This window comes from Staurois parvus, unplaced genomic scaffold (genome assembly GCF_062004578.1).
Source record: "Staurois parvus isolate SC_StPar_1 unplaced genomic scaffold, SC_StPar_1.0 ptg000594l, whole genome shotgun sequence".
Taxonomy (NCBI): Eukaryota; Metazoa; Chordata; class Amphibia; order Anura; family Ranidae; genus Staurois; species Staurois parvus.
The window spans coordinates 145,321-170,800 of NW_028318390.1; the positions used below are offsets into that span (position 1 = coordinate 145,321).

Sequence of the window (25,480 nt, forward strand, 5' to 3'; positions counted from 1 at the left end):
TATACCATGGAACACAGTGAAGACAAATCAAGTGGAAAAAATATGGCACGACAGTGACATTACCAAGAACTGGACGTCCCTCCAAAATTGATGAAAAGCCGAGAAGAAAACTGGTCTGGGAGGCTGCCAAGAGGCCTACAGCAACATTAAAGGAGCTGTAGGAATATCTGGCAAGTACTGGCTGTGTGGTACACGTGACAACAATCTCCCATATTCTTCAAATAACTGGACTATGGGGTAGAGTGCAAGACAGAAGCCTTTTCTTATGAAGAAGAAACATCCAAGCCTGGCTAAATTCAGCAAAAACACATCTGAAGTCCCCCAAAAGCATGTGGAAAAATGTGTTATGGTCTGATGAAACCAAGGTTGAACTTTTTGGTCATAATTCCAAAAGATATGTTTGATGCAAAAAACAACACTGCAAATCACCAAAAGAACACCAAACCCACTGTGAAGCATAGTGGTGGCAGCATCATGCTTTGTGGCTGTTTTTCTTCAACTGGAACTGGGGCCTTAGTTAAGGTAGAGGGAATTATTAACCATTCCAAATACCAGTCAATACTGGCACAAAACCTTAAGGCCTCTGCTAGAAAGCTAAACATGAAGAGGAACTTCATCTTTCAGCATGACAACGACCCAAAGCATACAGCCAAATTAGCAAAGGAATTACTTCACCAGAAGAAGATTAAAGTTTTGGAATGGCCCAGCCAGAGCCCAGACCTGAATCCGATCGAAAATATGTGGGATGATCTGAAGAGGGCTGTGCACAGGAGATGCCCCCGCAACTAGATTTGGAGTGTTTTTGCAAGGAAGAGTGGACAAATATTGCCAAGTCAAGATGTGCCGTGCTGATAGACTCGTACCTATAAAGACTAAGTGCTGTAATGAAATCAAAAGGTGCTTCAACAAAGTATTAGTTTAAGGGTGTGCACACTTCTGCAACCATATTATTTTAGTTTTTTATTTTTACATTCTTCCACCTAAGAGATTTCAGGTTGTTTTTCAACCGAGTTGTACAGTTTATAGATTACATTAAAAGGTGGAAAAAGTTCTGAAATTATTTATCTTTGTCTCATTTTTTTTACATTACAGAAACCTGACATTTTAACAGGGGTGTGAAGACTTTTTATATCCACTGTAGATTAGGGAAAACGGACTTCAAGGAATCATTAAAGCATCCACACCTGCTGCACGAGGGTCCCTCATTCTGGACACAAACAGGTAGACTTTGTTGTTGAACTTGGATGCCAACAGATCTAGGTCTGGGCAACCCCATCACTGGCAGATGGCCAAGAAAACCTAGGATGCAGAGCCCATTACCCCGGAATCAACTGGTGGCAGCTGAGATAATCCGCCTGCCAACTCTCAATACCTGAAATAAACACTACTGACAAACTTGCCACATAAACTTTCTGCCCAAGTTAGAATGTAATTCATCTCCTCTTGGCCCTCAGGCTCCCAGTACTGCCCTGGTGGTTGATGTATTGCACTGCTGTGGCATTGTCGGACCGGATCCTTACTGGCCAGCCTCGAAGCCTGAATGTCCAATACCTCAGAGCAAGCCTCACTACCCGAAGTTCCAGGACATTGATGGGTAGAACCCTTTCTTTTGGAATCCATGTTCCCTGAACAGCGGCCTCCTCCAAGACAGCCCCCCATCCTGAGAGGCTGGCGTCGATGGTAACCACCTTCCACAGCACTGGCCGAAAGGCTCTTCCTTTCTCCAAGTTCGGAGTCACCTAACACCAATTCAGGCTCTGCAGTAACTCTGGAGACAGAGACATACGGAAATCCAGGGCTGGAACCTTCTTGTTCCAAACGGACAGAATAATCTTTTGCAGTGGTCTGGAGTGGACATGTGCATAGGGTACTGCTTCGATTGAGGATACCATCTTCCCCAGCAATCTGATATAGAGGTGAATTGAACAATACCTTTTGGTCCTTAAATTGCAGACCTGGTCTCTCAGGGCGCAACATTTCCCTGGAGGCAGAAATACCTTTGCCTGAATCGTCCCCAAATATTCCAGGCTTTGTACCGGCTCCAGGATCCCAATACCAGAACCTTTGTAGAGACTCGAGGAGCCGTGGCCAGCCCAAACGGCAGAGCTATGAATTGGAAATGCCGAACTCCTACTGCAAAGCACAGAAATGTTCGGTGAAAACTGAATATTGGCACATGCAGGTATGCATCTTTGATATATATGGACGCTAAGAAATATCCTTCCTGCAACAAGGCTGTTACTGACCACACAGATTCCATATGAAAGGATCAGACATTTAGAAGCTGATTTAGAGCCTTGAGGTCCATAATGAGCCTTACATCCCAATTTGGCTTTGTGACTGAACAGGTTTGAAAAAAAAACCTTGAAACTTCTCATCCATTGGAACTTGATCAAGTGCCTGCAAGGGCCCTCATTTTCTGGATTCCTAGGTACATTTGACGGTTGAAACTGGAGAGGAGGGAAGATGCGAAACTATAGTATGCATGCCAGAGAAATCGTAGAAATGACCAACCTGGCAGTTGCAAATTTCAAAAGCTTTCCCCCCACCCAAACAAGTGGGGGCGCCCCTTCATAAGGAGGCGGACTTATGATCGGTCTTAGGTGATTTTTGCACCCAGGGTTTCATTGGGCTCTGACCTAGAGGCTGGGGCCTGCAAAACGACAAAATGACTGTCTGGTAGATGAGGGCCCAGCCACCGAGGCCCTTGACCCCTTAAAAGAAGAGCACTTGGATTATCTTTTAAAAAGGCACCAGAGAACTCTTTCCTCCTGAAATCTTTTGAATATATTTAACCAAATCAAGCCCAAACAGTCGCTCCCCATGAAAGGAAAAACCTGCCAACAATTGCTTGCATGGCAGTTACACCGACCAAATCTTCAGCCACAAAACCCTATGCATGTGAACTGACAAGAGGGCCATGTGAGAAATTTGCTGAATTGAATCCTCAGCAAAACAAAGCACGTGGAACATCTTCCAAATCTTCGGCTGAGCCTACTCCCTGAACTGTTGGCCGCTTCAGCAACTGTTTGACATGGTCCGAAAAACACTGGCAGACACCAACAACTGCTACTGCTGGCTGCGTGGCTAACTCTGCCAGAGAGGAGGAGATGGCCTTAAGTAGAGATTTCATCTTATCTGCTGGATACTTGAAAACCTGGACATTATCCGCAGGACATGTTATCGACCTATTCAGGGATGAAACAGCAACATCAACTACAGGCATGCCCCATTTCTTAAACTCTAAAACAAAATCTTTTTGGCGGGACAAAATCCTATCCAGGCGAATTTGTTCCAAGAGAGGATGCACCAGACATGCCTGCATACTCTGCTGAGGCCTTAAAGAACCAGGGAAGAGTACGTAACCTCAGAGGTCTCAATGGGAGGTAACTTGAATCCTGAACGGACCATATCACTAAGGTGCTGAACCAATAACCTTTGAGACTGAGAAGCCGAAACTGCCTGCTTCTCCTTAAGCTGAGACCCTTTGGATAGAGAATCTACTGCCTGACCTTGTTCAAGGTCCTCTAATGCCCCCTCATCCTCTGGTTCCATCCACTCCTATTCAAGGACTGGTTGATCCGGTGAACGGGATCTCTCCCACTTCTTAATCACCCGAGAAACAGATGCAATCATTCCAGCAATCTTATCTTCTAAACCTGCTAAGGCTGAAGCAAGGTCCTCTTTAGTTACATGCACTGAAGCAGACGTCGCAGTAGTAGACACAATGCCAGACAAACATAGTGGCTAAGACTGCCCAGAGGCTCCTGGCCTTCCAGAAGAGGATAACACAGAAGAACTTCGATTAGGTTCTTCTAGATCTGACGGTGGTGCACATGTGCCCTTTACTACTGTGCCTCCCCCACTCCGCTTTCTGGAAGACATGCCTTCCTACAGCGCTCAATCTGAATACATATAGAAACAATACAGAGATTGCAGGATACAGCTAATCCAGGTAGTGTGACCAAAAACACTTACTTTAACTGCTGATTTCCATGGACTATCATAAAGTGCAGCCTCCTGTCTGAACTGGCCAAAGTTTGCCTCCCCTAGGGGAGTACTCAAATGCCCAATGTATAGCCTGCTCTGTGTGCCAGCCACCTCCAGCAGCCCCATGTGTGCCCAGGAAAGCTGGATACATAAATAAATATGGCCAATTTTCTCTTCCAGCCATTACTGCTCATGCGCCTCGCAGCCGCAGCTGGCTGTCTCTCCATCAGGCTGCTCCTGCTAGAGGCACCAAAAAGAAGACCTGGCAGACTTAAAGACAATTAAGCAATCCCCCTAGTGGCAACCTTTACCACCACCAATGGAAAACGGTGACCATCCACTTTATAGACACTGACTCCTCGCTGATTGGTTGGCCAGTGTCCATTCACCTATAGGTGGCATTATAACCCACATAGTCATGAACAGCCAACTCTCATTTTTGCCCTTGATTGGACATTTGCTGTGATACCTCACATGCATGGTGCAATCTGTTTACATAGTGCCACTTGCGTTTGCCTTTGCGTGCAAGCACTGGGATGGGGGTGGATTATTTTTTTGTTATTTATTTAGCTTTTTTTACATTTTTGCACAGTACCTTTCATTTTTTTTTATTCTTTTATTATCACAGGGAATGTAAATACCCCAGTAATAGCAATAGGCAGTGACAGGTACTCTTTTCTGAGTAATCTGGGGTCTATTAGACTCTAGATCTCTCCTCTGCCCTTAAAGCATCTGATCACACCAAAAGCAGTGTGATCAGATGCTTTCCCAATTTAAAAAAAGGCGTGGTTTATATCCGGCGAAACAGAAATGAGGAAATGCTTGTAGTTTCCATTCTCTTAGACCATAGATTACTGGAGGCATTCTGGTCTCTGATCATCTCTATGGCCAGCCAGCGGAACTACTGGCTGCATTCTCGGATTTCCCTGTTTGACAGGAAAGCCCAACAAAACTGTAGAAGGAGGCAGGAAGGGTCGACAAGTCCCTTCCCACTGCTTGTAAAAGCGATCCAGTGGCTAATCAGCCACTAGGATTGTGTTTACATAAAAGCCATCCTGTAGCTGCAGGCATCATGCCAGTATAACTACTCAAACTCCAGTGACGTATCAGCAAATTGCTGGTCCTGGTTTGGCATATATGTAACAGCAGAGAAGATGTGCATATGATGAATCGAGTCTGTGGACCAATATGACCGCAATTAATTCTATTTTGTAATGCCTATTTTGAGGCTTAGGTCCAAAAAAAGACAAATTCAGATAAATTTCCATGTGCATTGTCTGGCAAGAGCTGAATTTGGGTGGGTGGCAATGTATTATTGTGTGTATAAATTGCTTTGGCCCACAATCAATACAAATTTTCTGTGAAAAAAAGCAGAGGGGCTAAACGCTAGAGCTGACAGTGAATGGGGCTGATCCTGCCAACACTGCATTTTTGGGGACACTATACAAAAGGAGGCACTAGTATAGTTCTATTGTGATCAATATATTGATCCGTATCCGTATACTAATAATAGTAGTGATCAGTGACCTATAGCGTGAGTGCGATAGTGTGCGGACAATCTAACACTAGCTAACCCTGGCTGGGAGAGGAGCTTACAGACCCTGATGTTATCGAATGTAGCTAGTGGCAGTAATACAGTGAAAAATGCCATATACTGCCACTGTACTAATGGCACTGGCTGGGTGACAGGGTGATCAAAGAGTTAATAAGGTGATCAAAGGGTTAAATGTGCTAATATAACGTGTGTAACATGTAGTGCTTTTACTCAGTGACTTGTTCTCTCTTCTCTCCATGGATGGGCATAGGGGGCAGTGTGGGGTGGTAGTTACAAAAAAATGTTCTCTCGATATTTTTATTTTTTTAAACTTTTTTTTTTTGATACTTTCATCAGAGTAGTACAATTTCACCATTGGGGGGGTGGTCAGGGATTTTTTTTTTCTTTTACAAGTGCAATGTAATGTTTACTTTGAACTTTCATGAATGGGATAAGTTCATGACAGCTCAAAATACAGTGATCTGTGAGTGGCTCTTGCTGGTCCCATGGTACACGCTGCTATTATTGGCCCCATGTATCAGGAAGAGAAGCAGAGCTGTTATGAATCAGAGCTGTTATGAATCAGATTGATTCATAACAGCTTTGTGATCAACCAGGTCCCATTTTCCGGGATCTTCATTCAGACGTGGGAGGGGGGAAGGTTAAATGCCCACTCAGGTGCGCAGCGCCCCGTATTTAAACAGCACCACTGACATACGGGTACGTCGCTGCTCCTGCAGCTGCCGCCTGTCCACAGTACATTGCGGGCAGGCAGGCAGAAATTAGATAAGTAGTACGACTGTGTTTTTGTTTGGTTTACCAAAACATAAGGTTTGCAGGTCTGTCCCTTATAGTCTGTCAAGAGTGCAGCCCCTTTATGTAAAATTGGTTTTTATTGAAAGTAAATCCCAGTGAGGCTGGGATACGTCCATATTCAATAAATGAAAGCCAAAAAACAAGCTTGACAGCAGAGATCTATCCACATTGCCTGGTTACCTTCAGACGCTTTCCCGCCACCTTGTCACCCAGAAAGTATCTTCCTGCAGAAACATCTGAATGCGATCTGGATGCAAGCTCTCAGCAGCTGCCAACCCACTTTCTCGTCCAGCATCTGTATATTTGCCCCAAATTGATTCTGGACAGTGATCCCTCCAGAACATTTTGGCATTTCCTCTAGCCACACAAGCAGACAGAATCCAGTATATGGATCTTCCAGATGGAATGCACTCCACATTCTCTTCCAATCATAAGTGCTTATGACAGCCAGCCTCCTTTACACACCATCTACAGCACCAGGTTCTCTTGGTATTTATAGCACACTGAGCATCTTGAAGTCCACTGACACTAAAAATGTTTCCTTGCTCCAGAGAGGTCACAACAAATTTTATAATTCCATCCAAAACATTTTGAAGCAAAGATGTTAAGAGCCATGAGATCCAAAATGGGAGCATTCCAACACTTTTCAGATTTGAACAAATGTTTTCAAGTTGGTGGGGGGACCTTGATTCCTTTAGAAATAATATCTTATAAGGCCTCAGAAAGATGAGGCAGTGTGAGGGGAATAAAGGCAGCTGGAAGAAAAAAACCTTTTGAGAAGCAGGGTATAAACTCTTATACTTTGTCAAGTTGACCTACCATACTCAGACACTTGAGATGTTGTGGAGCCACAAATCAGCAATCATCTTTCCCCATTTTTCGGACCACAGGTACACCAGCATATATGTTGCCTATGTTAATTTGTTACAACACAGTTGGACTAATTTATATAAACAAGCACAAAAACTGGAGCAGATGCCTACAAAAACCATTCAGATTAGATATTTCCAATTAATCTAGCTTTTATTTTAAATTTAAATTCTTCACTAATTGAAGGTAAAAAATAGTAATAAGAAAATAAATCACCTGGTCTTCACATTGGGATTTACTAATGAGGTAAGGTCTTCAACATTTTCTTTCAATGTACTGCGATCTAAAAAGAAAAAAAAGGCAATTTTTGTTAAAGCACAATTACAGTTTTGACAATTTGATACTCATTTGAGAAACTTTTACAGAATGTAGCATGCTTCAGCAAGTCCAATGCTATTACTTCTTTCCCCTCTGACTATTTGCATGTAGAGTAGTTGTACATCTGCCAACAAACTGTATCAACTTTTCCTAAACTGTAAACTATTGTTGGCCTACTTTACCCCTCCCGACTGCACAAAATTAATCAGTCTTACCCCTGCGGAGTGCTGGAGATGTGACCCATTTCCCATGTCTTCTGGAAGTGTCCCGCTGCCACTGGGTTCTGGACAGATGTGTTAATGTCACAAAGTTAATTACAGTTAACTCCCTTACCCACAACCATGGAGATCTGTTTACCGGGACTCACGGAGAACATTATTCCCACGGTATCAGAGAGAACGTTAGTCTCCTTCTCTTCTACGTCAGGAAGGCCATTACATTACACTGGAAAAAATAGACCCCCCCCCCCCCCCCCCATCCTGGGGTCTATCCATTTTTGGAAACAACTGCCAAATAATAATATTCAGCTATACAAAGACACCTATGCTAATCTGGGTTACCCTGAAAAATTTAAGAGGGTATCGTCTAAATGGCTGGAGAAACCTACCTTTGCCTCAATATGTCTGCTTTGAATGCGAGTGGGAGATGTGAGTAGATTGCACCTAACCCCTATGAAACATAAAAAAACTATATAAAAAATAAAAATATAAAAAAACAGTAGAATAGGTAGGAGTGTGTGTGTGTGTGTGTGTGGGGGGGGGGGGGGGATAAGAGGCTTTTATTGCATATATTACATGCCAACAAAAAAATGAGTTTAACTATTGTAATTTATTTCACACAAATACATAAGGAATTCTAAAAAGAAACCTTTAGTTTCATAGTTCATATCCAATATACAGCACCTTGAAAAAGTATTCCTACCCCTTGAAATTTTCCATATTTTGTCGTGTTACAACCAAAAACGTAAATGTATTTTATTGGGATTTTATGTGATAGACCAACACAAAGTGGCACAAAATTGTGCAGTGGAAGGAAACTGATAAATGGTCTTCAAAATTTACAAATCAATATCTGAAAAGTGTGGCGTGCGTTTGTATTCAGCCCCCTTTACTCTGACACCCCTAACAAAAGTCTTGTGGAACCAATTGCCTTCAGAAGTCTCGTAATTAGTAAATAGAGTCCACCTGTGTGTAATTTAATCTCAGTATAAATACAGATGTTCAGTGAAGCCCTTAGAGGTTTGTTAGAGAACATTAGTAAACAAACAGCATCATGAAGGCCAGGGAACACACCAGACAGCCCAAGGAAAAAGTTGTAGAGAAGTTTAAAACAGGGTTAGATTATAAAAAATAAATAAAAACACAAGCTTTGAACATCTCATAGAACACTGTTCAATCGATCATCAGAAAATGGAAAGAGTATGGTACAACTTGAGCCAAATACAGGGAAGAAAACCTGTCTGCAAAAGACTTGAGACTGGGGAGGAAGTTCACCTTCCAGCAGGACAATGACCCTAAACATACAGCCAGAGCTACAATGAAATGGTTAAGATCAAAGCATATTCATTTGTTAGAATTACCCAGTCAAAGTCCAGACCTAAATCCAATTGAGAATCTATGGCAAGACAAAAATATTGATGTTCACAGATGCTCTCTATCCAATCCAAAAGAGCTTGAGCTTTTAAATATTTATTTGTACAAAAATTTGAAAACCATCATTTTTCTTCCACTTCAAAATTATGTGCCACTTTGTGTTGGTCTATCACATAAAATCCCAATAAAATACATTTACGTTTTTGACAACATGTGGAAAAAGGGTATGAATACTTTTTCAAGGCACTGTATGCCACTTGAATTGAGTTCCACAGGCTCTTCTACATGTTTTGCCTAATTGGCTTCTTCAGGGCTAGGGCAATTAGTTGGCATAAGGCAAACCGCAGAGGGGATATAATGACCCTAGTGAAATAAAATTCTCTCTCTCTCTATATATACACACACACACAGTGGGGCAAAAATGTATTTAGTCCGCCACCAATTGTGCAAGTTCTCCCACTTAAAAAGATGAGAGAGGCCTGTAATTGGCATCATAGGTAGACCTCAACTATGAGAGACAAAATGAGAAAAAAAATCCAGATAATCACATTGGCTGATTTGGAAAGAATTTATTTGCAAGTTATGGTGGAAAATAAGTATTTGGTCACCTACAAACAAGCAAGATTTCTGGCTCTCACAGACCTGTACCTTCTTCTTTAAGAGGCTCCTCTGTCCTGCACTCATTACCTGTATCAATGGCACCTGTTTGAACTTGTTATCAGTATAAAAGACACCTGTTCACAACCTCAAACAGTCACACTCCAAACTCAACTATGGTGAAGATAAAAGAGCTGTCAAAGGACACCAGAAACAAAATTGTAGACCTGCACCAGGCTGGGAAGACTGAATCTGCAATAGGCAAGCAGCTTGGTGTGAACAAATCATAGGGACAAGGAAGACTGATCCATGTACAGGACAGAATGAATGGGGCCATGTATCGTGAGATTTTGAGTGCAAACCTCCTTCCATCAGCAAGGGCATTGAAGATGAAACGTGGCTGGGTCTTCCAACATGACAATGATCCCAAACATACCGCCCGGGAAACGAAGGAGTGGCTTCGTAAGAAGCATTTCAAGGTCCTGGAGTGGCCTAGCCAGTCTCCAGATCTCAACCCCATAGAAAACCTTTGGAGGGAGTTGAAAGTCCGTGTTGCCCAGCGACAGCCCCAAAACATCACTGCTCTAGAGGAGATCTGCATGGAGGAATGGGCCAACATACCAGCAACAGTGTGTGCCAACCTTGTGAAAACTTACAGGAAACGTCTGACCTCTGTCATTGCCAACAAAGGATATATAACAAAGTATTGAGATGAACTTTTGATATTGACCAAATACTTATTTTCCACCATAATTTGCAAATAAATTCTTTCCAAATCAGCCAATGTGATTGTCTGTCTGGATTTTTTTTCTCATTTTGTCTCTCATAGTTGAGGTCTACCTATGATGCCAATTACAGGTCTCTCTCATCTTTGTAAGTGGGAGAACCTGCACAATTGGTGGCTGACTAAATACTTTTTTGCCCCACTGTATATACACATACATATATATATATATATATATATATATATATATATATATATATATATATATACACACACACACACACACACACACACTATATTGTCAAAAAGTATTGGGACATCCATCCAAATAATTGAATTCAGGTGTTCCATACTCCTGCATGGCCAATCAAGCACCTAAAATCAAGCACCTAGACATGCAGACTGCTTCTACAAACATTTGTGAAAGAATGGGTCGCTCTCAGGAGCTCAGTGAATTCAAGTGTGCTACCATGAAAGGTTGACACCTATGCAAGTCCATCTGCAAAATTTCTTTGTTACTAAATATTCCACAGTCAACTTTTCGTGGTATTATAATAAAGCGGAAGCAACTGGGAATAGCAGCACCTCAGCCACGAAGTGGTAGGCCACGTAAAATGACAGAGCTGGGTCAGTGCATGCTGAAGCGCACAGAAGTCGCCTACTGCCTGCAGAGTCAATAGCTAAAGACCTGCAAACTTAGTGCGGCCTTCAGATTAACACAACAAAAGTGCGCAGAGCACTTCATGGAATGGGTTTCCATGGCCTAGCAGCTGCATCCAAGCCTCACATCACCAAGTGCAATACAAAGTGTCGGATGCAGTGGTGTAAAGCACACTGCCACCAGACTCTAAAGCAGTGGAGACGTGTTCTCTGGAGCGACGAATCACGCTTTTCTGTCTGGCAATCTGACGCACGTGTCTGGGTTTGGCGGTTGCCATGAGAACGGTACTTTTCTGACTGCATTGTGCCAAGCGTAAAGTCTGGTGGGGGAGTTATGGTGTGGAGTTGTTTTTCAGGGGTTGGGCTTGGCCCCTTAGTTCCAGTGAAGGGAACTCTTAAGGCGTCAGCATACCAAGACATTTTGGACAATTTCATGCTCCCAAGTTTGTGGGAACAGTTTCGGGATGGCCCCTTCCTGTTCCAACATAACTGTGCACCAGTACACAAAGCAAGGTCCATAAAGACATGGATGAGCAAGTTTGGGGGAGGAGGAACTTGACTGGCCTGCACAGACTCCTGACCTCAACCAGATAGATCCCCTTTGGGATGAATTAGAGCGGAAACTGCGAGTCAGGCCTTCTTGTCCGACATCAGTGCCTGACCTCACAAATGCACTTCTGGCCAAAAACATTCCATTTTCAGCCACAAGATGGTGCTATACAAATGTTACAACATCTCCTATGTGTGTGGGTAGGCTTTTTTCTCCCAAGCATTCACCCATCTATTAGTGTGCTTCCTGTGTATAGGCAGTGAGTTGTAGGTGGACAGAATCCAGAGAGCATGCGCAGACTCCAATATTATGTGCGCACCCGGATAGGACATCAGACTCTATCCCGGTGGATGGGCTATAAAAGCCGAGTGGTCAGAGGCCATTCTGTCACAATTCTTGCAGGAGCAAGAGACATACGGGAACGTTTTCACTTGTAAGTACTCAGGCATCAGACATTGAGGCATCTTTTTATACACATTGCATTTGCATTCACTTAAAGGATCCACTGCGCATGCTTTTTCTATTTTGCTTAACCCTACAGAATTATAGTTGGTCTGTGTATAGCATATTCATGACTCAGTTTTGGGGAGAAGGTACTTTACCTGTGTTTATTATTGAGTCTGTTGAACCATACTTGTGGAGCAGTGCACTACACTATAAATTATATGCAATCAATATGCTTAATCATTAAATAGTTCCTTTTTGCGGTTTACAGAATACATCCTCTATTACTCTAGTCACAAGGCCCTTTTTTGTTACAATCAATGCAGCACTCTGCCCCCCCCCCCAGTGAACTGTCTCCCTGATTTTCTAGTGAGTATTACTTTATTGCAACATACAATGTTGAGATAGATCGATAGATAGATAGAATAAAAAGACAGATTGTGGTAGAATACTTTATAGGCAACGATTTTATTTTACTAGGGTCATTCTCTTGTCATTATATACCCTCTGCGGTTTGCCTTGTGCCATAGTGGATTCGCTCCTCTTTGCCCCATGGGCTTTCTCCTAGGATTCCCTCTGGTCGATTTCTTGACGTGCCGGGCCTCAGGTGTTTGGGGGCAGGACAGATTGGGTAGTAGGGGTATTTTTTTTATCCCCCTCATCTGCTTGCATGTATACAGCATCACTGTCATTGTTGGACATCTTTTGTGTTTTTGTACCTTTATCAGTATCCCATTCACAAGTTTGCTTCTTGCATTCAAGTAGGTGAAACTTGTAGCAGAACCTGTGTTTGAGGATCTCAATTCAAAATGGCATATATTGGATATGAACTATGAAACTAAAATGGTTTCTTTTTAGAATGTATGTATTTGTGTAAAATAAATTGCAATATTTTAACAAATATTTTGTTGGAGTGTAATAAATGCACCTAAAAAAAAACCCACTCCTACCTATTCTATTTTATACCTCTGCCTCAAAGTGACCAAACAACCAGGTGCTCCCTCACAGTCTTCTTCCAGCTGACTACTCCTAATGAGGCCATACATAGAAATACTGCTAAATATATGCTATATAAATTTCATATGCTCTATGCAACTGCTTGCGTGTACAGTGCCAAGCCACACCTCAGTTCTACGGGTATTATCTGTGCTTATACCATGCATCACTGCTATAAAACCTCCCTTGCACTCCTGCGTGGGTAACTGCTTGACAGTTTTTTTTTTTTCATGCTGTATTGTATATGAGAAACTGTTCAATCAACAGACTCACAAAAAAAAAAGCCTCGATTTTGAAAGAAAAACAAAAAACTAAATTTTGTGTCATCGCTGAATACATAGGCCCACAGCAAAAAAATTTAAAAACTGGTCTCGTTTTATGGTGGAAGGGTATACAGGTGCGAGAGCTGAAGTGGTTAAAAGATCTGGTAATACTATAGATAAAGGCCCTTACCTCCGTTTTTAGGCAGCTTTTCATCTACCACTCTCTCAAACTGAGAACTGTTCATTCTTTTCTTTTTACGGGAAATTCTGAAGACATCCACGTGTCTTGTGTCCTGCAGATCTGGCAAACTCAGGTCTACATTACTCAGGCTACAGAAAAAACAAACAAACATGTATTCCGTTTAACAAGTTTTCAAAATCAATTGCTGAAATATCTTAACGGATGACCTAAAAAGGGCTTTCCGCTGTAAGCAAAAAAAAACACACCACTCCTTAAAATGGGGTAGGACTTCTACTCTCCATCCTTTCCCTACTTTTTCATTAAGTCATCAACGTAAGATTATTCTTTACAAGAATATGAATAATATTTAAATCTCAGTTCCTGTATGACAGAATCAGCATTGCTGTTATTTTATATAGTGCAATTATCAATTGTAGCACTATACATGTTAGCCATGGGCAGAAGCAGGAAAGTCAAAATGCAGGTGACACCTTTCTTGCGGCTAGCTGAATATATTATGAAATGCAATCCTTCAAAAATACTCAATACTCAAGCATGGTCCAATGCCACAGCAAATAAAGATGAAACCATGCCTTAAGATGGGTACTAAGCGATTTAGAGAGTTTGCACCTCAAATATATTTTGTTAGCTATATAAAATGAACTGCCTATATTTTACCTTCCTAGCACTATATAAAGAGATCACATCAAAAGCAGACAATATAAATACAAAATATATTGAATGACAAAGATGTATAGTTGTATAGTAAAAACAAAAACACACAGCAAAAAGAATTTGAGATAGCCCTGCTCACACAAGCCTATGAACTAGAATGCTAAAGATTGGCTCCTGCTGCTGGCCAGTCACAGCCAGTGAGCCAATCAGGAGAGAAAGGGGCAGGGCTGAGCCACGGCTCTTGATATGGGGGCACCTGAGGACTGGTGGGGGACCCAAGAAGAGGAGGATCCAAGCTGCTTTGTGCAAAACCACTGCACAGAGCAAGTATGAAATATTTATTAAAAAAAAAATAAAGTTTGTTAATCACCATTAAATCCCTTTCCTTAGTTCATTGGAGGACAGTGCATCTTCCTTTCTCAACCATAGATAGGGTTTATCGTCAAAGGAGTAGGACACTAGGCAATAAAAAAAAAAAAAACTTGGCACCGCCTATGGGCATTCCTGGCTGATATAAACCCCCCTCTGCATAAGCAATGCAATTAGTAAGGATATAATACTCATGCCCTGCACCTCAATGTGTTCCCACCTCAATAAAATTCCCCAAGAAAAGTGCTGTGCTGCCCCCTAGTGACCCAAAAGATAAACTAATAATAAACACCATCCTGAGCATCACAACCAATGTGTAATTAAATAAATCTGTGAAACAAAGACAATAGTAAAAAAAAAAAAAAAAAAACTGGCTAAGCCACTAAATCCAAATGATAGGTGAAACATATATCAGAAATAAGCCATAATCAAGTAGCAATAAACACTTGGCCAACCTATGATAAACACCCAGCTGAGCTGAAGAATAAAGTGTAAAAAACCAGCAAGAACAGTAAATTATGTGAAACTTATATCAGAAATAAAACAATCACAATAGCAGTAAACACCTGGCCAAGCTGTAATAAACACCCGGCTGAACTGAAGCATAAAGTGTGAAAACCAACAAAAACAGTATTAAATAATTGTAAAGCAAATGCCTGCCTGAGCAATCAGCCCCCCAATGGAATAAATAGGTGATGAATCAAGTAAATGAAGCCACGTGACTAGTGGCGTAACGTGTAGGACAGAAGCTTGTGACGTCTTTTTTGATGCATGCGGGAGCTGCCATCTGCGTTCACCCTGCTTTTCCCTTAAGTGCTTGCAATAGGTTTTATGAACCTTATATCTATGCGAGTGGCATTTTTAATACATTTTTATGGTAATAAAGCCTTACTACACCATGAGGAGTTCCTTTTCCTTATCTTTTGAGCACCTATCCATCGAAGTGGGGACGTAAAGGATTGTTCCTGGAGAGACCCTTGGAAGCAGAGGATCCAGTGGGATTAATATTCAACGCATGTTGACCTTTATTTTCTATGGTCCAGCTGTTAAGGTGAGCGTGCATGTCTGAAGGTGGAGGAGCATGAAAGATATGCACACCTGTTGAAGTCACTGGTGCATTTCTTTTTATGTTGGAAGAAAGACTGTTCTATCACTTTTGGACTTCATTTTGTACTTTATTAAGTGTTATCTAGTGTTATTGTTATTAAGTGTAAATATATTTATAAACAATATAGGGTCTGAGATTAAAAATCCCATTTCAGTCTTTGCAGATGACACCAAGCTGTGCAGTGGAATAACGTTCTTACAGGATGTCTTCAACTTACAAGCAGACCTCAATGCACTGTTTAATTGGGCAACTATGTGGCAAATGAGGCTTAATGTTGATAAATGTAAGGTTATGCACTTGGGGGCTAAGAATATGCATGAATCATACATACTAGGGGGGGTACAACTGGGGGAATCAATGGTGGAGAAGGAACTGGAAGTTCTGGTAGATCACAAGCTTTATAATGACATGCAATGGGGGGATATGATCAACATGTATAAATACAATCAGTGGTTCATATAGTGAACTCGGTGTAGAGCTATTCACCCTGAGGTCATCACAGAGGACAAGGGGGCACTCTCTACATCTGGAGGAAAAGAAATTTAATCTCCAAACACGGAAAGGTTTCTTCACAGTGAGAGCTGTGAAAATGTGGAATAGACTCCCTCAAGAGTTGGTTCTGGCCAGCTCAGTGGATTGCTTCAAAAAAAAGGCCTGGATTCTTTCTTAGATACACAGAATATAACTGGACTAACATTTATAGGTAACGTTAATCCAGTTAAGTTAATTTTTTCTATGGTTGAACGGGATGGACTTTTGTCTTTTTTCAGCCAGACTAACTAGCTATCCCCAGATATCTAATATAATCCATAAAATGCAGCGCTAAAAAGTGTAGATAAAAATCACGTAGATAAATAGATGCATGAGAATCTTAAAAGGTGTGATGTGACAATCGTGCTTCGTTAGATGGCTGTTAATTTATCGTGACTTCTGTGGCTTGTAGGGAATGAGAATACAATGCACTAACCAGATAGCACAAAGTTATGTGCGTTGGAGTAAATAAGACCTACTCCAAGGTACTCTGGAAAACAGGAACTCTGCAAACAGGTTAAGTCGTCAGGTGGAGTTGAGTCACCAGATGTCATCAGACCAACACAGATTTCCTCATTCCAGTATAGTGTGTGATCATCATATTGGGTGCATCATGTAGTATGGATTTCAGCCACCGGGGGGGATCATACACTTAAGTGTAAGTCGCCTGCCAAAGTGCACCTTGAGGAGGGGGGGGCTCTCAGTATCCCAAAAAATGAGCCCAGAGAAAGAGGAAAAACTCCAATAGTGTAGTATTTATTAGGCAAATGGAGTTACAATAGTAAGCAAATAAGCAGATAAAAAACGGACACTTACATCCAGAGTGAGTTAGAGTGGTAAAGTAGGTCAGTAATCCATGTCCAGGGGGGTCTCACTGACGCGTTTCGTGTACATACACGTTTTCAAAGGGAGAGAGCCCTGTAATTAATGGTCTTAATATATAATAAAGCGCGCATGCGCACTAGGTACTCACGACAGCCATTGTGCTGACTGTTAAGTCTAGAGCGCGATTGAGGATCGCGCATGCGCAATAGTCCATGATGTCGGCCATTTTGCTGTGGATTGTATACTTACAGAAATGAAAAGATGTGTTCCAGATAATGGGCAAAGGCACAATGTCGCTTATATTTATGTGGATGATAATACCCATAATGCGGCCATGAAATGTAAGATTTGCAAACATCCACTGACCCCAGGAAATTGATAGGGGAAGGATTTGGATGGTATTGTATCGTGAGGATGAGTAATACATGGTGATAATCCGCGATACTACTGCCATCTAAAGGAAATAGATGGAATTGAATATAGACCAATTATGGTCAGATTAAATGGACATATCCTCTGTCACTCTGAATGGTTAGTTAAATATGATTTAAAATATGATTTATAAAACTGTATTTAAAATAGGGATGGGTACATAAAAAGATAAAAGCATACATAGGAATTATAATTCAACAAAATCAAAAATTAAAAATGAGGTAGAAATGGAATAAAATAAAAACCTCTATCTCATGTGATAAAAATTATATAACTATAATATATACATTAATAGATGCTAACATATTATCATATAGTAAACAGAGTATCATAAGGAGGAGCAGTGATAAAAAGTATGGGATATGTGTAGCTATGATAGCTACAATAAAGACAGATAACAGTATGGCTAAAATTCACCATTAAAATAAGATATGAAAGAGACCGTATGAGTCAATATATCCAAAATTACGGAAAAACAAGAGGGACTAAAATTCACTGATAAAATGTAATAAACGACAGAAATATTAGACATTGATTATAAGATTGCCGAATGTGAGGAGAGGGGAACACAAAAAAGTTAGCTGGTATCTATAAAACAATTAATATCTAAATCGATATTAAGACCATGAGGTGAGTGCGTTTGGAGCAGATAAACCCATTTGGTTTCAAGCATGGAGACGGCTCTTTTATTGTGTGTACCTCTCCAATGTTTTTTGACAATGTCAATCCCTGTAAACTTCAGACAATGGGGATTTTTATGATGTTGTTTAAAGTGCATCGATAGGGAATGTTCCTTGAACCCTTTCTTGATGTTTTTAAAATGTTCCCGTAATCTCTCAATCTGCAAATAGTTCTACCTACATATTGTCTCCCACACGAACATTCGAGGAGATAAGCAACATGCGTTGTGTTGCAAGTGATTGTAGTTGAGATATCGAAAGTTTCAGAAGTGGAGTTCGATCTAAACGATTTTATAAGATTTTTATGTATGCCATTATAAACACATAACATACATTTGTTACAAGGGTAGAAACCTTTGCGGTCAAAAAAGAAAGAAAGTTGCTTAGGAGGATTGACGATATTTGGTGCTAATTTACTTCTAAGGGCTGATGCTTTGCGGTAAGTGATTTCAGGCAAGTCAGGTAATGAGTTCCCTAGAACAGGATTGTTCTTAAGGATAACCCAATTTTTCTTAATTTTTGCTATGTCCTTATACGGTGTTGTAAAATTAGTAATGAAAGGACAAAACCTTTCTTTTTTGACTTTAGGTTTAATGGTAAGAAGGTAATTTCTATTCATGCTGCCAACCTCTTTAATAGCATTATCTAATCCAAAAGCATCATATCCTTTCTCCAAAAATCTAGTCTTCAGAATGTTAGATTGTGTGATAAAATCCTCACGATTAGCACAGTTGCTATGTATCCATAAAAATTGTCCCCTAGGTATGTTATCAAGCCATTTTGGTAAATGGCACCTGTCTTTTGGTATGAAACCATTTCTGTGGATATCTATAAAGGTTGAAAATTTATTCAGTTTAGCTGGAGGGGCGAATTTTAAACCTTTGTTAAAAAGATTTAATTCGTCCTTGTTAAGAGTTTTGTTGCTAATGTTGTAGATCTCAATAGGGTTCACATACTTTTTTTGTCTGTTGTGCCTGGTTCCTCCTCGTCTTCCTCTTGTCTTAGGCCTCTTTTTACTCCTGGACAACTGTCTAAAAAATGAGCCGGTTGGTTATGAGGATAGAAGTCAAATTTAGGGTGATTACGCTGGTTGTAACCTTGACTAGAGTGATTAAAATATGGCGATTCATTATAATGATCATTCCCACGATAAGGGCTATAGTTATATTGATTGCGGTCATGGTTATAATTATGATGTTCATTTCTGGAAGGCGTCCTATAATGAGGATATTGTTGTTCATTATTATAATGTGAATCTTGACGATATCCTCTATCATGATGTTCTTGCTGGGGGTGCTGGTGGATGAGTAAAACACCATCATTTTTGAAGGATACCAAACAAGTCCTTATGGATATTAAGAATATCACTCTTAGCAACTCTACATACCTAGTAACAGCTGATGTATCTGCACTATACAACATTAAACACACTGATGGACATGCCGCAGTTGAATTCTACTTAGATACCACTGAAGATATTTCCTAAAAACAAAAACTTTTTATCCTAGATTTACTCAGCTTCGCTATGAACCATAACTACTTTTGGTTCGACAACAGGTACTTCTTACAAATTACCGGAGTTGCTATGGGAGCGATGTTCGCCCCTAGTCTAGCCAACTTGTTCATGGCAAGATGGGAAGAGGATTTAATATACTCACGAGACTGGCCCCAACTTATATTTTACCGGAGATATATAGACGATATCTTATTATTATGGGAAGGAGACAAATTCACACTCAATAACTTCTTCACCACTCTTAACCATAATTCACTGAACATTAAATTAACTTTCCAACATGATTTTCTACCCATTAACTTTTAAGATCTTACTCTTTTTATTGATGGGAATTCAATTTCTACAAGGAGCTATTTTAAACCCACAGACAGAAATAGTTTTATACCAAAAGACAGCTGCCATTTACCAAAATGGCTTGATAACATACCTAGGGGACAGTTTTTATGGATACATAGAAACTGTGCTAATCGTGAGGATTTTATCACACAATCTAACATTCTGAAGACTAGATTTTTGGAGAAAGGATATGATGCTTTTGGATTAGATAATGCTATTAAAGAGGTTGGCAGCATGAATAGAAATTACCTTCTTACCATTAAACCTAAAGTCAAAAAAGAAAGGTTTTGTCCTTTCATTACTAATTTTACGACACAGTATAAGGACATAGCAAAAATTGGGTTATCCTTAAGAATGATCCTGTTCTAGGGAACTCATTACCTGACTTGCCTGAAATCACTTACCGCAAAGCATCAGCCTTTTGAAGTAAATTAGCACCAAATATCGTCAATCCTCCTAAGCAACTATCTTTCTTTTTTGACCGCAAAGGTTTCTAACCTTGTAACAAATGTATGTTATGTGTTTATAACGGCATACATAAAAATCTTATAAAATCGTTTAGATCGAACTCCACTTCTGAAACTTTCGATCTCAACTACAATCACTTGCAACACAACGCATGTTGTTTATCTCCTCGAATGTTCGTGTGGGAGACAATATGTAGGTAGAACTATTTGCAGATTGAGAGATTACGGGAACATTTTAAAAACATCAAGAAAGGGTTCAAGGAACATTCCCTATCGATGCACTTTAAACAACATCATGTCTTCTCCAACCGCTGCGCTCCCCACAACCTCACTAACACCCCCTTCCCTCTCTCTGACCACAACCTGATCACCTTCTCTATCTCCTCATCCTCCAACACCTACCCCTCCAAATGTCACACTACTACCAGCCGTAACCTCCGCAACCTTAACCCTGCCTCCCTCCACTCCGCAGTTGATCAACTCCATGACAGCATCCTCCCCCTGTCCTGCCCCGACTTGGCTATGACCGCCTACAACAATGCGCTGTCAACAGCCCTTGACTCACTAGCGCCTTTAACCACACGCAAAATCAGACCCCGACCGCTCCAGCCCTGGCAGACTGATCACACCAAAACCCTCAAACGACACAGTCGTGCCCTGGAGCGACTATGGCGCAAAACCAAATCCCAACAAGCCTTCACCCGATACAAATCTGCCTTCCACACCTACACCTCCTTCCTCCATACTGCCAAACAAGCCTACTTCCTGACCCTCATCAAGGCCCTCTCCTCCAATCCTCGCCGACTCTTCTCCACCTTCAACTCTCTACTCTCGCCACCCCCACCTCCACCCAGCACCTCACTCACTGCCCTTGAGATTGCCAATCACTTCAAAAACAAGATTGACACAATTCGCAAGGACATTGCCGCAACTCGCACGCCTTCTCAACCCGTCCCCTCTCACACAGCTACCCCCTCATCCCCCCTCCCCCTCGACATAACCCACAGGGACTTCGTCGCTGCTCAAACTCCCTCCAACCCCCTTCCCCCTCACTCAGCTACCCCCTCTACACCCCTCTCCCACGGCCCCACCACTGCTCTGACCTCCTCTCCCACCCCACCCTACATTCCTCATACTGAAGCTCCCCCAACACTCCGCACCTTTGACCTTACTACCATCGAAGAAGTCTCCAAGATCCTCTCTGATGCCCGCCTCACCACCTGCCCCCTTGACCCTATCCCCACACAACTCCTACAACCTCCCTCCCCCTCCATCCTACGCTCCCTCACCCACATCTTCAATCTCTCCCTCTCCTCCGGCACTTTCCCTTCCCCTCTGAAACATGCACACATCACCCCCATACTTAAAAAGCCCTCCCTGGACCCCAATGACCCGAACAACCTCAGACCCATCTCCCTGCTCCCATTTACATCTAAACTCCTCGAGCGCCTAGTCTACGCCCGCCTATGCTCTCACCTCAACGACAACAACCTCCTCGATCCCCTACAGTCCGGCTTCCGTCCCCTACACTCCACCGAAACTGCCTTACTCAAACTCTCCAACGACCTGCTAACCGCCAAAGCTAATGGCCACTATTCAGTGCTCCTACTCCTTGACCTCTCTGCGGCCTTTGACACAGTCGACCACCCCCTCCTCCTCAAAAAACTACACTCCCTCGGCCTCAGAGATTCTGCTCTCTCCTGGCTCTCATCCTACCTGTCACAACGCTCTTTCAGCGTTACCTATAATGCCACCACCTCCCTCTCACTCCCCCTCTCTGTTGGGGTCCCCCAAGGCTCTGTCCTCGGGCCCCTTCTCTTCTCCATCTACACCTCCTCCCTTGGCCAACTCATACACTCTCACGGCTTCAACTACCACCTCTATGCCGACGACACACAAATCTATCTCTCAACCCCCCACCTCACCCCCTCGGTCTCCGCCCGAATCACACACCTGTTGAGCGACATATCAGACTGGATGTCGCTCCACTTCCTTAAACTGAACCTCTCCAAAACCGAGTTTCTTGTCTTCCCTCCAGCCCGGACACCACCCCCCATTGACTTCTCCATCATGTCCAACAACGCCACCATCAAACCCGCCCCGCAGGCCAGAGTACTTGGTGTCACTTTGGACTCCAACCTATCCTTCCAGCCCCAAGTCCACTCTTTACAAACTCATGCAGACTCCACCTCCGCAACATCGCCAAAATCCGCACGTTCCTAACTCCAGAAACCACTAAACAGCTCATCCACTCCCTCATCATATCGCGACTCGACTACTGCAACTCCCTCCTCACTGGCCTGCCTCGCCGCTGGCTATCCCCGCTTCAGTCCATCCTGAATACGGCTGCCAGACTCATTCACCTTTCCAACCGCTCCGTTTCCGCCACCCCCCTCTGCCAATCCCTCCACTGGCTTCCGATTGCGCAACGGATCAAATTCAAAATCCTAACACTGACGTACAAAGCCGTCCACCATACTGCCCCGAACTACATCACTGACCTAATATCCAAGTACCGCCCAGCACGCACACTCCGCTCCTCACAAGACCTCCTTCTCTCTAGTTCCCTGGTCTCCTCCTCCCATGCCCGCCTCCAGGACTTCTCCAGGGTGTCACCCATCCTCTGGAACTCCCTGCCCCAACCCATCAGATTATCACCTACTCTCCTCTCCTTTAGGCGCACCCTGAAAACCCATCTCTTCAGGGAAGCCTACCCCGCCCCCTGCTAACTTGCCGACCTCCTCCACTCTTCCTACCACTCCATCCCCCACAGCTATCTCCTCCTGTGCCACCATCCCCTCCCTCCTAGATTGTAAGCTTGAAAGAGCAGGGCCCTCGATCCCCTCATGTTTTGCATTGTATTGGTATTGTTCTGTCACATGTTCTGTCCCCCTTTGTAATGTACAGCGCTGAGCGAACTATTGGCGCTTTATAAATACTGAATAATAATAATAAAAAATAAAGATCCCCATTGTCTGAAGTTTACAGGGATTGACGTTGTCAAAAAACATTGGAGAGGTACACACAATAAAAGAGCCGTCTTCATGCTTGAAACCAAATGGATTTATCTGCTCCAAACGCACTCACCTCATGGTCTTAATATCGATTTAGATATTAATTGTTTTATAGATACCAGCTAACTTTTGTGTGTTCCCCTCTCCTCACATTCGGCAATCTTATAATCAATGTCTAATATTTCTGTCGTTTATTACATTTTATCAGTGAATTTTAGTCCCTCTTGTTTTTCCGTAATTTTGGATATATTGACTCATACAGTCTGTTTCATATCTTATTTTAATGGTGAATTTTAGCCATACTGTTATCTGTCTTATCGTAGCTATCATAGCTACACATATCCCATACTTTTTAGCACTGCTCCTCCTTATGATACTCTGTTTACTATATGATATGTTTGCATCTATTAATGTATATATGATGATAGTTATATAATTTTTATCACATGAGATAGAGGTTTTTATTTTATTCCATTTCTACCTCATTTTTAATTTTTGATTTTGTTGAATTATAATTCCTATGTATGCTTTTATCTTTTTATGTACCCATCCCTATTTTAAATACAGTTTATAAATCATATTTTAAATCATATTTAACTAACCATTCAGAGTGACAGAGGTTATGTCCATTTAATCTGACCATAATTGGTCTATATTCAATTCCATCTATTTCCATTAGATGGCAGTAGTATCGCGGATTATCACCATGTATTACTCATCCGCACGATACAATACCATCCAAATCCTTCCCCTATCAATTTCCTGGGGTCAGTGGATGTTTGCAAATCTTACATTTCATGGCCGCATTATGGGTATTATCATCCACATAAATATAAGCGACATTGTGCCTTTGCCCATTATCTGAAACACATCTTTTCATTTCTGTGAGTATACAATCCACAGCAAAATGGCCGACATCACGGACTATTGCGCATGTGGAATCCTCAATCGCGCTCTAGACTCAACAGTCAGCAAAATGGCTGTCGCGAGTACTTAGTGCACATGCGCGGGGAACCCGCGGTGACGCGGGACTGCGATACAGCGCATGCGCGCTTTATTATATATAAAGACCATTAATTACAGGGCTCTCTCCCTTTGAAAACGTGTATGTACACGAAACACGTCAGTGAGACCCCCCTGGACATGGATTACTGACCTACTTTACCACTCTAACTCACTCGGGATGTAAGTGTCCGTTTTTTATCTGCTTATTTGCTTACTATTGTAACTCCATTTGCCTAATAAATACTACACTATTAGAGTTTTTCCTCTTTCTCTGGGCTCATTTTTTGGGATACTGCGAGCCCCCCCCTCCTCAAGGTGCACATTGGCAGGCGACTTACACTTAAGTGTATGATCCCCCCCGGTGGCTGAAATCCATACTACATGATGCACCCAATATGATGATCACACACTATACTGGAATGAGGAAATCTGTGTTGGTCTGATGACATCTGGTGACTCAACTCCACCTGACCTGTTTGCAGAGTTCCCGTTTTCCAGAGTACCTTGGAGTAGGTCTTATTTACCCCAACGCACATAACTTTGTGCTATCTGGTTAGTGCATTGTATTCTCATTCCCTACAAGCCACAGAAGTCGCGATAAATTAACAGCCATCTAAGGAACCATGATTGTCACATCACACCTTTTAAGATTCTCATGCATCTATTTATCTACGTGATTTTTATCTACTATTTATCTACGTGATTTTTATCCACACTTTTTAGCGCTGCATTTTATGGATTATTTTATATACTATTGGAGGTTTTAAGGTGTTTACCTCTCTTTTTGCTGGCTGCTGATCTTGTTTGTTATTTTATATGTCACCCACCGCTCGTATATTTACTGTTTTATATCACCAGATATCTGTTTTTTTGTATATAATCAGTAGAGCTGCTTATCGCTTTTTTGAAAGAAAAATTTATTATGCACTTTTATGAATATCTAGCCCAGTTGAACATTTACATGATTCATCACCTATTTATTCCATT

At 41.8% G+C, this 25,480-nt stretch overlaps 1 protein-coding gene across 1 annotated transcript in view; it reads right to left on the reverse strand.

Moving 5' to 3' along the window:
* Window positions 1-25,480, reverse strand: part of CENPT (centromere protein T) — a gene marked incomplete at its 3' end in the record, with an annotated part of 281,323 nt that overhangs the window by 131,256 nt on the left and 124,587 nt on the right. Inside the window, exons 6-7 of the mRNA XM_089692549.1 lie at window positions 13,545-13,684; window positions 7,427-7,493 (exon numbers count right to left, since the gene is read on the reverse strand). Of these exons, the coding sequence (XP_089548675.1) occupies window positions 7,427-7,493; window positions 13,545-13,684 (207 nt within the window). The remainder of the gene's footprint in view (window positions 1-7,426; window positions 7,494-13,544; window positions 13,685-25,480) is intronic.